This window comes from Furipterus horrens, unplaced genomic scaffold, assembly GCF_987537825.1.
Source record: "Furipterus horrens unplaced genomic scaffold, mFurHor1.1.pri manual_scaffold_10, whole genome shotgun sequence".
NCBI classification, from domain to species: Eukaryota; Metazoa; Chordata; class Mammalia; order Chiroptera; family Furipteridae; genus Furipterus; species Furipterus horrens.
This window is the reverse complement of record NW_028327180.1, coordinates 100,938,656-100,952,164: the sequence shown is the minus strand read 5'-3', so window position 1 is coordinate 100,952,164 and position 13,509 is coordinate 100,938,656. Positions and strand designations below refer to the sequence as shown.

Here is a 13,509-nt window from a genome sequence, read left to right as displayed (position 1 = left end):
TAAAAATATCAGTCGTATCCTATAAAGTGGAAATTTAGGTTCTAGAGCCTCGGATGTGAAGTTGAGGTCACGTTGCAATGTTTCACCGCCTGTAAGTAAAATCTGGTCTGGGAAACCCAGGAAGGCGTGCAGACCCCCTGCTCTGGTGGCAGGGAGGCAGCGCCACCATCAGAAAGGCAGGGAGACCCACAGCAGCTGGGCCAGCCTGCATTTCCATTTCTAATGGGATACAGTATTTTTTTAATAAGGAGCCATACTTTTTTTTTAAAGTTTGAGATATGAATGTGATTTCTAATTGTATCAGACATTAATGTTTTAAAGGTATAACAAAGTTTAAAATTTCTACTTTTTCATTTATTTTAACTGTTCTTTTATCTATTAAATTGTTGTATGTGGATGGGGAAGTTTCGTTTCTCCTCTTAGCATTTGTTTCTATAACCAGAAATAAAATTATATATTAAAGCAATGACAACAGGGCTCGGTATGGTCCTTGTGGGTGAGGGGACAGATGGATGGGCGGGCAGATGGCCCCCATCTGCTCCCCAACCAGTGGCTCCCTCCAGGAAAGAAGCGCACTAACAAAAGACGTGATCTGTGGAGGTGCCTGTGAGCTCCTGGACTCACAGGAGTTCCCTGAAGATCAATCTGCAGCTCCAGGGATGTGGACAAACCAGGGAGCCTCCCTGCTCCCAGACGCCCACGGCTGCCCTGATGGGTCCTGGCACCCGCCAGAAGCAGACCTGAGCAGATGTGGGCCTCCCTGTCCCTCCGTGCATACTGTCCCGGGTACAGAGGTGGCCGGACAAGGACTCTGCAATCAGACAGGTTGGGGTGCAAGGGCAGCTGGGGGACTTGAACCTGCAAAAAGCCTCATTTCTTCATGTGCAGAGAGGGCATCCGGCCTCAGAGAATGTCCTGCGGGTTCGGTGACGTCGGCTGCGGTGAAATCAGCCTCTCTTCACAGCGCCTGCCTTTTTCACAACTGAATCATCGTAAGAAGACGCTCGGGCATCTCTCCTGCACCCCGCCTCGGACTTGGGGTGTAACGAAAGCGAGCGTTTGTCGCCAATACGTGTCATCAGGCTTCTCAGCAGCACTTCAGACTTGGCCTCCGATCCGAAACGCCGCAGTCTCTCAGGCCGCTGCCCGCCTCCCCGGCCCGGTCCTCGGTGGGCAGCAGGCAGGGCGGCCGCAGTGACCCCTCAGCTGCTGCGTCGGCCCCTCCCCTCACCGGGGTGACCTCGGCCTCCTTGACCACTGCCGGCCCCACGCGGTGCGGCCTCCCAACGCTGGTGAACACCCCCTGAGCTGCCCCTGGCGAGAGGCTTCGCCCGCCGCCTTCCCCTGCTGCCGGGGCGCCCGCCTCTCTCCGCGCTCACGCTGCGGGCTCCCCCTCCTCCCCCTCAGCGCCAGTCGCCCCGAACGTGTCCCTGGGCTCCATAAGGTTGTCCCGAAACCGGAGTCCAGAGTCCCGCGGGGGGAGCGCAGCCCGTCCTCGGACGCCTCCTGCAAGGGGCACGCAGCTCCCCGCGGCGCCGCGGCGGCCCTGCCCTCCCGGGGTTGCTCGCTCCCGGGCCTGCGCGCACCTTCGCCCACCGGCCCGTCGTCTTTGTCGGCCGTGAGCTCCGTGGGGGCAAGGACGGGGCCTCCGCCGTGCACTGTCTCCCCGGAACCAACACCCCTGCCCGGGGCAGCCCGGGACTCGGTCCCCGCTGCTCGTCGAGTGGTGACCCCGCAGACGCCCCTGCGCTCCTGCCCCGACGTCGGGCGACTGGCGGCCCCTGATGACCAGACCCCGCTGTGCCCTTTGACGCCCCGCGCGCCCGGGTGCCGAGGTTCCGGGCTTCCGCCGCACCGAGGTGCCGGGCTGCGAAGGTTCCGGGCTGCGAAGGTTCCGGCCCTCCCAGCACGGAAGGCGCCCGGAAGCCGACCAGGACCGGCGCCCGGGGCGCAGAGGCCCCGCCCCGCGAGGCTCTGCCAAATCCCATTGGTCGGCGGCCTGTCCGTCCTGCTGACGTCACGTGACACGTGCGGCCACCCGGAAACGGGGGGTGCTGCGAGCCAGGCGTGCCGGGTCGCCAGCGGCTGGGGCGCCGGGGCCGCGTGTGCGGGCCGTGGTCGCGGCGGCGGCATGTTCACGGCGGGGGCGGAGAGTCTGCTCCGCCAGGCCAGGTGCCCGCGCCTTTCCCTCGGGGCGCCCGGTGGGGTCTCAGAGGGGAGCCCGGGCGCGGCCACTCGGGGGAGCCCGTCTGGCCCCCGCTTTAGAGACCCGGGGACCGGGAGGCCTCGCCGGCCGGGCCCGGGAAGGCGAGGTGCGGGAGGGGGAGCTGGTCCCCGGAGGCGGTGGCGCCTGAGCAGGGGCCTGAGGGGGAATGGGAATGAGGTGGGGCCGGGTCCCCGGGATCGGTTAGCCAGGGGCGGGGTAGCCAGCAGCTGTCAGCTGCGACCCAGCGGCCCCAGCACCGGGGCGCGGAGCCGGGGGCGGCCGGAGAGCCCCTGGGGACGGCGCCGCGGCGAGCTCAGGGTGCCGCGCGCGGGGTGCGGTGCCGGCGGAGGCCTTTGGGGAGCCGTGGGCTTCGGCACCTAGGAAGGCGGCTCCCCTGCGCCCGGGCGCCCCGGATGGTCGAGGAGCGGCCCTGCGCCCCCTGCGCGGCGCTGGCTCCGGCCTCCCGCTGACCGGTCGCGAGCCCCCTTCTCGCCGACCAGCCGGCGACGGGAGGACTAAAACCCCGCGGTCCCTCGGGCGATCCGAGCCTCGGTGCCACTTGTTTAAAGGAGGAAAATGCAACCAGAACCACAAGCCCGTGGTAAACTCTTTAAAAAAGGAAAGAAAATGGGATTCTGAGCCGGACTGGTTGGTGGAACGGGTGCGGGTGGTTGAGGCTGCCGTGCCCACGGTGGGGCGATGGTCTCGGACGCAGGTGCGGTTCTAAGGGCCGTGAAGAGGGTGAAAATCTGCGGTCGCATCACCCTTGGGATCTGCAGGGGGCCCGTGCACTTGCAGCCCTTGTCCCAGTAGGTCCTGCGGAGCCTGTCCCTGAGCGTTGGACCGGTGTTCCAAGTTCAAGTCCCAACGTGGCAGTTCACGTTCCCATATCCTGACCCAAGGTCGCTTGAACTTAGGGGCTGTGCTGAGTGAAACCGTCGGTAGATACCTGTAAATACTAGCACTTCACTCAGCGTGCGCCACGCTCGCCCCAAGGCCTCGCAGGCAGACACGTGGGGATGGAGAACCACTCGGAGCGCCGCCGAGTGTCGGCTCCCGACGCGCCTGCTTGGGGCCGGAGGTTTGTGGACTGAGAGGCGGAAGGAATGGCCCTCCCTCCCTGTCTGAGTTCCTGCCCTTCTGTCTGCCTGGCCTGAGGGGATGAGTTACCCTTGCTCCCGCCCAGGGTTTGGGGAAAGTTATTAACGATCGGGTCTTACTAGCTTTCACTCTAGGTTGTACTTTAATTAAGCCTGTGGTTTTTGGTAGCACTTGATCTGCTACAGTTGGGGGGGGGTAGGATTTGGAGTGAATTTTAATTTCCAAATGTTTCAAAGATGGAAAGCAAGGGTGGGCAAAGTGACCAAAGACCTCTCCTGTAAGCGAAGAAGAGGGCGGGGCCCGGGTGGGGAGGGACAGGGGTGTCCTGCGGGGTCTGGGGGCTTCCCGAAAGGACGAGAGCCAATCAAAAGCTCAGCACGAGTATTTCAGATGGAGGACCAGTACGCAGGGTCAGAAGCGGGAGGGAAGCGCTTGGTGGTGCCCAGGGAAGTCTGGTGGGGCCAGGGCCCTGCGAGCCTCATTGGCGGCTGCAGGAGTGGGTTTGGAAGCCCTGGGGAGCTGTGGAAGGGTTTGAGCGGCCTGGCCTTTTAGAAGGAATCCTGGGCTTTGGAGGCTGTACCTGAAGGGATCGATCTGGGATGAGGAGTACCCCTGTTCTGGGAAAGATTCTCCGTTCTCATTGCGAGACAGCCTGGTAGCTTCTCGCTCAGTCTTACCCTCGTTAGAAACGGACCTGGGCCGGCTGCCGGAGGAAGGGACGGAGGGAGGTGAGGGGTGGAGGCGAATCCGCGGGGGTTTGTCTGCCAGCCCTACAGTAAGAGCAGAGAATGCAAGGAGCCGCCCTGGGACCCCGCCTCCAGATGTTTCTCTTACCTTGCCAGCGTCAGAGGCAGGGGTCCCCTGTCTGTCTCAGTTCGAGATTCCTGAGCTCAATCATCTGATCAGTTCAAAAGGGACTGAGTGGACTTCAGCTGTGGCTCAGGGGGTGGGCACCATCAGCCAGGAGTCCCCGTTATACCAACTCATGGGCGTGTGACTTGGAGACTCTTCAGCGTCTTACCTGTTGTCAAGGCTCAACACAAAGGCAGTTTTAATTAATCAGCAAATTAAGTGCTACGGTCGGGCACCGCGACAGGCCTGCCTTACACCGCGTTGTCACGCCTGCCCTTTGGGCCGTTAGATTTCACTCCTGTTCCCAGAAGCTACAGGCTCACCGAAGGAATCTGTTGAAAAGCAACTTATTTCAGGTTAAATTTCCCTTTAGTTTTGACTCCTAAATTCAATAAGTCTTAGTTCTGCTCCTGGAAGGACGAAATTTGAATGTGTGGAGTCACCATCAAGGTTTGTTGTCATTGTAAATGGGGGTGATGGTGTCCCCGACAGCCCTGTCCCGCAGGGGATGGAGTGGCCCACGGGCAGCTGAGTCCCAGGGAGAGGAGCTAGGTGGGGGACTGGTCAGCTGATTTGTCATGAGAGACGTGTGGATGGTGGAGCTGCCTTCCCATGAGACCCAGGTCTGCCTTTGCTCCGGGACTTGCCCTGCGTCTGCGAGTCCCCCTGTCGTAGCTCGGGACGGCATCCCTGGGTCCCTTGGCATGGTCCCTTGATGCCAGGTTGCTGACAGCATCTTCTTGGTCCAGGGAGATCCAGGATGAGGAGCTGGAGAAGTTCTGTGCCCGCGTCAGCCAGCTGCTACAGAAGGAGGACTTGGGGCCTGACGCCACCGATGCCCTGCGGAGGCTTTTCCTCATCATCTCGGCCACCAAGTACAGCAGAAAGTGAGTGCGGGCACCTTCGGGTGTGCTTGGCAGGTGGCGTTTGAGTCTGTGTTAACTTAGAGCAGTGTGAGCAGTTCTCAGTACAGAAGTCCTCTCCACCTGCCCGAGGCACCTGGCCACTTTGCTGGGGCCCAGGCGCTTCTGCTGCGGTGTGACGTGGCATGCGCGCTCTGTCGTCCAGGCTGGAGAAGACGTGTGTGGACCTGCTGCAGACCACGCTGTGCCGGCCCACGTGCCCTGAGCAGCCCCAGCTTCTCTGTGCTGCCATCCTGAGAGAGATGGCTCCCTGCGGCAGCCAGAGCCTGCCCTGGGACCACGTCCAGAACACGCGGCAGCTGAGCCTGGTGGCCTCTGTGCTGCTGGCCCAGGTAACGTGACTGTTACCACCCCGGCTGGCTGCCCTGCCCTTGGTGGTCCCGGGGCCCTGGGAGAAGCGGCACCCCGGTGCGCGGTCCCCACACAGGCGGGCTCCCCTCTGCTCCCCGGCCCGCACAGCTGTCTGGGCGGGACCTGGCCTTGGATTCATCTGGACTGAGCAGAGACACCCGCCCCTCGTCCTTCCGTCTGCCTTTCCCCGGGTTCCTAGGAAAGTGGCTGGGGCGCGGCGAAGGCTAATGCCGGCCACAGGGCCCAGCTGCTCAGGGGACGCTGCTAGACGTCCGTAAGAGGTGGCATCATAGCATTAATGATGTCGATGGGTCCCCCTTCCAGATGTTCCCAGACCCGGTGACTGCCATGTCACTCAGGCACGTGGGCGAGTGAGCCCTTCCCTCGCGTGTGCTATTTGCAGGGTGACAGAACGCGGGTCAGCAGTGTCGGCCAGCGCGTCTTCAGGGTCCTCGAGCACCGACAGCCCGAGGGGCCCAGCCTGAGGCCCCTCCTCCCGGTGGTGTCCAAGGTCGTCGGCCTCGCCCCAGGCACCCTCCACGAAGGTACCGCCTTCCTGAGGGGCCTGAGCCCACGTGGGGAGGGCAGTGGGACCGGGGCCTTTTGTCGGAGTGGGTGTCGGGAGCCCTGTCCTGGCGGGAGCTGCCTGTTTTCCAAGAAGACCTAGGAGCCTGGGCAGCTGGAGCCGGGGCTGACCCGGTTTCCCCGCGCGCTGTCCCCGCCCCTCCGCAGACCAGGTCAGCCTGCTGGACAGGAGGCTGGTCGACTGGCTCCGCTACGCCAGCGTCCAGCAGGGGCCAGCACACTCCTCCGGAGGCTTCTTCTCCACGCCCAGGGCCCGGCAGGTGAGGGCAGGGGACTCTCGGAGCCTGCTGTCCCTGGGTGTCCCTGGGCCCCCCCAGCCCGCTTGGCCTGTACGGTCCTGTTGACTCTCCCTGTCCTGTCCTTCCACTGGCACTGGTTCCAGAATGATCCTTCTTTCCTGTCTCCACTCAGCGCGGGTTGGGGGGAGAGCTTGGGGTCGCAGAGGGTCACAGCCCCTCAGCCCATGACTCTGTGCATCTGCTGACCCCCAGACCTGCCGGTGAGGGTCACTTGTCTGACGGATGCCAGCGCTGACGCATCTTACCAAGGATGGGTGCCCCTAGCGCTGGAACAAGAGGGTGGGTGAGCCCCTTGGCCTTTCCAGTCTCAGCTCTGCCCCTCCCCAGTGCCACCCATGCCCCCTTTCCTCCCGCAGCCAGGTCCTGTCACCGAGGTTGATGGGGCCGTGGCCACAGATTTCTTCACGGTGCTGTCCAAGGGCCCACGCTTCACGGAGGACCAGTGGCTGAACGTGCAGGCCTTCTCCATGCTGCGGGCCTGGCTGTCACACAGCAGCCCCGAGGGCCCAGGCACCCCGGACGCAGGTGGGACCCGGCTGCCTTGGGCCGAGCCGTCAGGGGCCATTCAGGGCAGCAGATTCCGACGCGCTCACGGGGCTCTTCCTCCTCCGGGCTTACTGGGGCGGACGCCTCAGCGACACCGAGGGGGCCGGGCGGCCGGGTGTCTGTGTGGTGGCTCTCCTGGCATTCTCTGGACCCGTGTCCCATTGGGCCGCTCTGCCCTGCAGGTGACGAGCCGGAGCTGGGGGGCTCTGCCCTGTCTGTGCTGTCTGCCACCTCGGCCGCCGGCCGCCTGCTGCCGCCCCGGGAGCAGCTGCGGGAGAAGGCCTTCGAGTACTGCCAGCGGCTCCTGGAGCAGAGCACCCGGCGTGAGTGCTGGCGCCCCCCACCCCGCCCCCCACCGCCGCGGGGCTGTGCTCTGGGCGCTCACGGGAGGCCGGGCCCAGCAGCGCTTCCCTCGGGGCTCCGCACTGGACAGAACCGGTCCCAGGCTCTCCAGGGCCCCTCCCCTGCACCAGTCACACCGCCCCTGGGGACGATTGCGGCCACACCCTGTCCTGTCCCTCCGCTCCCAGGGGGTGGCCCACCGCCCGTCCCGCAAGCTTGGGGACCACAGCGCACCGTCAGGTGGCTGCTGCGAAGCTCGCGCACGGACCCGGTGCCTTCCTTCCGCCCCCAGGAGCCCTGAGGAGGGGGGACGCAGACCTGCAGAAAGCCGTGCGTGCCGGGCGGCGGCGGCGCCAGGAGGGGCAGCCGGGCCCCGCCGCCTCCGCGTGAGTGTGGCCTCGGTGTCCCCGCAGTGCCTGGTGGAGGCCGTGCTGCTGCTGGACGTGCTGTGCCGGCGGGACCCCGCCTTCCTGTGCCGCAGCCTCTCCTGCCTGAAGGCGCTGCACGCGCGGCTGCGCGCCGCCCCCACCTGCGCGCGGGCGCTGCTGCCCGTCGCCCGGTTCTTCCTGAGCCACGGTGAGCCCGGGCGCGGCTCCCCCCGGGGGCGTTGCTCTGACGGAGGGTTAGCCCTGGGCGGCGGCGGTTTGAAGACAGAGTCACGTGGCAGGTTAGAGAGGTACCCTGCCCACAGCGTCCTCACGACGGCTTTGCTGTCGGAGCGCGTCAGCTCCTGGAGGACATCCGGGCTCCTCCGAGGGGTGGCCTGTGGCCAGCGCCGCTGGGGACGTGGGACCCTGCTCAGTTCCCGTTGCTGGTGCCCGGTGGGCGTGTCAGAGCCTCTGGGGTCCTAGGGACGTGTGGGTCATGGAAGTGGGCCCGAGCGGCCCTGACCAGCAGCAGGTGTCCTCACGGTGACCCTCGCCTTTCAGGGGAGGCAGCTGCTGTGGACGCGGAGGCCATCTGCCAGCACGTGTTCGCCAGGGTCCCTTCCGAATTCTTCCACAGCCCGATGCTGGCCTTCGAGTTCATCCAGTTTTGCAGGGACAGCCTTCCCCTGTTTGGCAGAAACCTTGGCCTTCTCAAACTGAGCTTCCCCAACCTCTTTAAGGCATGCACATTTGTCCCTGGGCCAGAATGGGGGCGGGGGTGCTGGGGTGGGGTGCAGTGTCCCCACGCTCTCCTGTCCCTCTAGTTCTGGGGCTCGGGCCCAGTCGCTCCCAGGCCTCGGGTCAGGTGGCCTGGAGGGCAGGCGGGGGGTGGGGGCCGCGGGCCGCGGTGTCCCACGTCTCAGACCCGCAGTTCGCTGCAGTGCAGCCCAGTGCTGATCGCGGGAAGGCCGGACTCTGGCTTCCGTGCTCCCTGAGCCCATCCAGAGTGGCCTCCTGCAGCTCCGCCTGTACTCGGCCCCGGGGTGCCTTTGCCTTTGGGATGTCGCCTGTGACTGGCAGTCACCGCACGACACTCTCAGGATCGTTGGAGACTTAGTCCATCAGAGAAATGACCGTGGTGACGCGAGGGAAGCGATGTCACTGCCATTATGGAAGTGAATGCAGCAGCAGACAGACTAGTACGACACAAACTGGAAGGCCGCCTTTCAGGGCCCTGGGTCCCCATGAAGCGTGACAGGGCAGGGAGCAGGCCAACCCCCGGTGACAGCAGGGCTGCAGGCATGACCCGCTGGCTCCTGCCGCGGCTGCCATAGCCCTACTCCCGAGCTCCGGGACGCACGGACAGCCTCCCGGGGTCCCCACAGCTCCTGGCCTGGGACAGCCCGGCCCTGGCTGCCGAGTTCGTGGCGCTGCTGCCGTCGCTGGCCGACGCCGGCACGGCCGTGGAGATGCTGCACGCGCTGCTGGACCTGCCGTGCCTGACCGCGGCCTTGGACCTGCAGCTCAGGTGAGGCCGCCCGCCGGGGCCCGGCCCTGTCCTCGCCGCCTGGCCGTGTCCCTGCCGCCCCCAGCACAGGAGCCGCCTCCTCCCTCCCCGGCTGCCTCGTGTGCTGCGGGGTGAGCCCTCAGCCTGCCTCGTATCAGCCGCAGGGGCTCCCCCCACCCGGCAGGTGCCGGGCCCCAGGCCCTTTAGGTCACCCCGAGGCCCTTCCCCGGGCCAGGGCACTGTGACGTCACGGTGCTGTCTGCTCGTGTCCTTCCCTGGCCAGCGGGTGCTCGGAGGGGGGCAGGGGCTGTGCTGGAGCCACGTCTGAGCCCCGTCTCGGGCGCCCGGTCACTCACAGGCTGTCACCTGCGGCATCGGAGCGGCCACTCTGGGACACCTCCCTCAGGGTCCCCGGCTGCCTGGAGGCCTTCCGGGACCCGCAGTTCCAGCCTCTCTTCCAGCACCTGCTGCGTGCCAAGGCCAGCGGGACTGTGGAGCGGTAGGGTTCCCCCAGGCTAGAGCACCCCTGGACTGGGCTGTGGGCAGGGCCCCGGTGTCCCCCCCTCGGGCCTAACGCCTTCTTGTCTGAAGAGACAGCTGCTGTCACCCGGCCCCACGGTGCCCCGTGCTCGGCCCTTGGTCCCACGAGTCAGCCCTCTGCCCTGCGCAGTAGACGTTCTGGGGCCTCCGGGCTGCAGATGCAGAAGCCGCAGCTCAGCTCCCGGGGCAGGTGCCCCGCCTCGGCCCCACGCCAGCTCCGCCCGGTCTGGGGAGCGCACGGGCTTGGTGACGGGCGACCCCCTCTGAGGGGGGCGTGCCAGCAGTTTCAGAGCTTGGCCCAGGCCGTGGCACTCGGAGCCGTCCTCCCGCAGGCAGCGGCCCGTGGGGTGACAGGTCCGCGTGTTCAGAGCGTGTCCCTGGGCACCGGGCGGGGCGGGGCGGGGCGCGGTGGGCCCTGAGAGCCTGCTCCCGGCGCCCCCAGGTTGGCGCCCCTCCACCAGCTGCTGCAGCCCATGGCCGGCTGCGCCCGCGTGCTCCAGTGCGCGGAGGCCGTGCCCGTCCTGCTGCAGGCCTTCTTCTCGGCGGCGGCGCAGGTGAGCCGCCCAGGCAGGGCCCGCCGGGACCAGGCAGCGGGCGGCAGGTGTCCGCTGCGGCGCTGAGTCTGTCTCGCCCTTGACCCCAGTTCGCCGACGGGGCCCTGGCCAAGCAGCTGGCGCGGCTGCTCCTGGAGAGAAGCGACTCGCTCTACCAGGTCCCGGGGCACGAAGCCCGTGTGCACAGGTGAGTGGCTCCCCCGCCCGGCCCCACTGACCCCTTACTGCGACGGTGCTGCCACCCCAGCGTTCTAGGCGCTGCCCAGGCCCCTCCGTGTCAGACCCAGGGTGTCCCCTCCCTTCCCCCCACAGACCGTCTGTCCCCCTCTCTGAAGGCCTGGCCCTTGCACTCCGAGGACCAAGGACGGTGCTGTCCCAGCCTCCTCTCCGGGGGGCGGGGCTCCCTTGGTTCCGGCCACCCGGTGCTCAGACATGTTCCCGCTCCTCATGCCTCCTGGCTCTTGTCCTGGTTGGGACCGAGGGGCTGGGCCCTGCCGGGCGCTGCCTGCAGCCCACCAGTGTCCCCTCCGGCAGGGTGCTGAGCTCCCAGTTCCTGGCCCTCTGCAAGCGGCACCCGTCCCTGGTAGTGGAGCTGGCGAAGGAGCTGCTGGAGTTCGTGGGCGGCGGGCGCGGCGTGCGCAGCGGCGGGAGCGTGCTCACGGCGGTGGTAAGCGCGGCCGCCGGCCCCCTCCTGGCGCGCCCTGCCGGCCAGGGCTGAGGTGCTGCTCCCACAGGTGTGGGCCATCGGCGAGTACGTGGCTGTGAGCTGGGACCGGCGCTGCACCGTGGAGCAGATCAACAAGTTCTTTGAAGCCCTGGAAGCTCTGCTGTTCGAGGTCACCCAGTCCCGCCCCTCAGCCACCCTTCCCAAGTGTCCCCCACAGCTCATCACCACACTGATGACCACGCTCACCAAGCTGGCCTCCCGGAGCCAAGACCTGATCCCCAGGTACAGGTTAGGGGTGGGGAGGAAGGAAAGTGGTTTGGGAGGCATCCCGTCCCAGAGGCCGGGACACGGCCTGAGCACACGGGGTTCTGGACACGCACAGGCGGTATGGGCCGTGTGCGCCCCACCCCGTTTCTCCAAGCTAAAGCCACGCTAGCTGGGTGCCAGGGGTGGCCGGGCGCCCTCCATGGGACCCCTCGCCCCACTGGGGCTACGTCTGCCACTGACTGCTGGGACCCCTCTTCCCCAGGGTCTCTCTGTTCCTGTCAAAGATAAGGACGCTGGCTCAGAGCCCGGCCGTGGGCTTCCCGCACAGCAGGGAGGACGCAGGAGTCATCGGCACGCGGGCCACCGAGCTGCTGAACCTGCTGAAGATGCCCAGCGTGGCCCAGTTTGTTCTCACACCCGGCGGGGGGGTGTGCCAGCCCCGCTACCACCGCGACACCACCACAGCCCTGCCACTGGCCCTGCGCACAGCCAGCCAGCTGGTGGAGAAGGGGGCGGGCCTCCTGCCGGGGGGAGCGACAGTGGCCAGACTGGTGCCAGCCGAGGCCAAAGGGTTAGGGCCACGCTAGAGCTGTAATGGCCAGAGGGGACACCAGGGAGGAGGCCCGGTGGGTGTCAGTCCCTCGGTGCCGGTCCGGCCTGTCACATCTCACCCTGTGGGTGCCTGTGTCTCTAACCCCTCTCCCTGGTGGTCACGATGAGCTCTGCAGAGAAACAGCCCCGAATTGTGGCCGCAGCTGCATGGGGTGGGTGAGAGCTGCAGGAAGAGAACCCACCCAAATACAGCCGTCCCTCGCTGTATCACGGTCCACTTATCGCGGGCTCACTGTATCGCGGGATTTTTAAAAATATATTTATTTATCGCGGATTTTTTGCTATATCACGGGATTTTGCGGTACTGTATATGTAAAGTTACGTAGGTTTAAGAGTTTAGAATACATGTAAGGTTCCTACTTCGCGGGGGGTGGGAGTGTCTGGAACGTAATACCTGCAATAAGTGAGGGAAGACTGTACATCTGCTCTGAGCGTCTGTGTGGACGCGTCTGTCTTTTTCCCTTCCGCCCCGCCCTCCGGGGGAGAGGGCCAGAGGGGTGGCGGGGGGTGGCAGCAGACAGCCCCCCGGGCCCTTGAGTGCTGCCGGGAGAGCTGGCCCTGGGACCTGAGGACCCTCCTCCTCACCCAGCCCCCACGTGTATAAGGGTGAACAGGATTCGGCTGTGTGTGCGTGTTCCGGGAGTGACAGGTCTGTGATGCACGCGGTCAGGAAGGTGCCCGGGGAGATGCGTCTGGTCAGTGCGCTTCTTCATGGCACCTTCCTGTGCTCGGACGCACGGGCTGGCCTCCGGGCTCTGCCGGGCGGTCGCAGCTGCGGTCACCTTGGCTGGCCTGCCCCAACCAAGCAGGGGGCTCCCCTGGGCAAGGCTCCCAGTGACCGCGGTACCTGTCGCCGGGGGCTTTACTCAGAACAGATCGGGGTCTGCTCTGGGGTTACCCTAAGCGGGGAGACACTCCCTTGTGCCGCGTGGTGGGGCCAGGAAGGGCCCTCAGCCCCAGCTCTTCCCACCCGTTCCGTTCAAGTCCGCGGCGGGCTTGCAGGTGAGCTCCCCGGCCGCCAGGTGGTGCCGCTGCTCCGCGAACCTCCGTCCGTCCGCCCTTCGCAGCGTCCCGCCGCCGCCCAGTGCGCCCCTCCCACGAGAGCGCCTAGGACACCCTGACTCCCCCAGGGCAGGCAAGGGCCCGCCCGCAGCCCACCGCACCCTGCTCGGCCCGGGACTAGCGTCCGGGGCCGGGGGTGAGGATGTGTTTGTCGGCGTCCCGTGGGGCCTCCATTCGGCTCCGCAGCGTGGGCAGCTCCGTGGGGGCCGGTGTGGGAGGAGACCAAGGACTCCAGCCGCCAGCCTCTGAGCTCAGTCTGGGGCTGTAGCATTTTTCTCTTCGGTTCAGTCACACACTTAAAGTGACTCAACACATGGATCCAGCATTTGCACGGTGGGAAGCTGGACCAGGCAGGGGGTCCCGGGGCCAAATACGGACACGCAGCCGCAGGTGCGCCTCTCTTCTGTGCCCCCCCAGAGGGGGCAGGGCGTGGGACCCCCCACGACGCTGCTGGGGCGGCGCCTCCCCCAACCCCCTTGCCATGCGAGGGCTGCCTCTGCAGCTGACTGGCCGCGCCCCCCGTCCCCAGGGTCTCTGATCCTGTCACAGAGGAGAACCCTGGGCCAGAACCAGGGCCACCAGCTGCGGAGCCTGGAGAAGACGCACAGCCCACGTGGAGGCAGGTGACCACGCCCACTGTCACCCAACCAGCCCCACCGCCGACCCTGCTCCCTCCGCACTCAGCACCCTCCGCTCCGCGGGTGGGGGAGGGGCGGCGGGGGAGGAG

General features: G+C 66.1%; 1 protein-coding gene across 1 annotated transcript; it reads left to right on the top strand.

Moving 5' to 3' along the window:
* The first annotated feature begins 2,106 nt into the window (after positions 1-2,106).
* AP5Z1 (adaptor related protein complex 5 subunit zeta 1) lies at positions 2,107-11,972 on the top strand. Its single transcript, XM_090288673.1, has 17 exons — positions 2,107-2,172; positions 4,909-5,046; positions 5,228-5,414; positions 5,837-5,978; positions 6,166-6,278; positions 6,674-6,842; positions 7,046-7,186; positions 7,498-7,535; positions 7,619-7,781; positions 8,135-8,313; positions 8,959-9,101; positions 9,439-9,579; positions 10,063-10,174; positions 10,264-10,361; positions 10,709-10,841; positions 10,909-11,123; positions 11,371-11,972. The coding sequence occupies exons 1-17, from the start codon at positions 2,132-2,134 to the stop codon at positions 11,693-11,695; spliced, it is 2,478 nt and encodes an 825-aa protein (XP_090144799.1). The 5' UTR covers positions 2,107-2,131; the 3' UTR covers positions 11,696-11,972.
* The last annotated feature ends 1,537 nt before the right edge of the window (positions 11,973-13,509 follow it).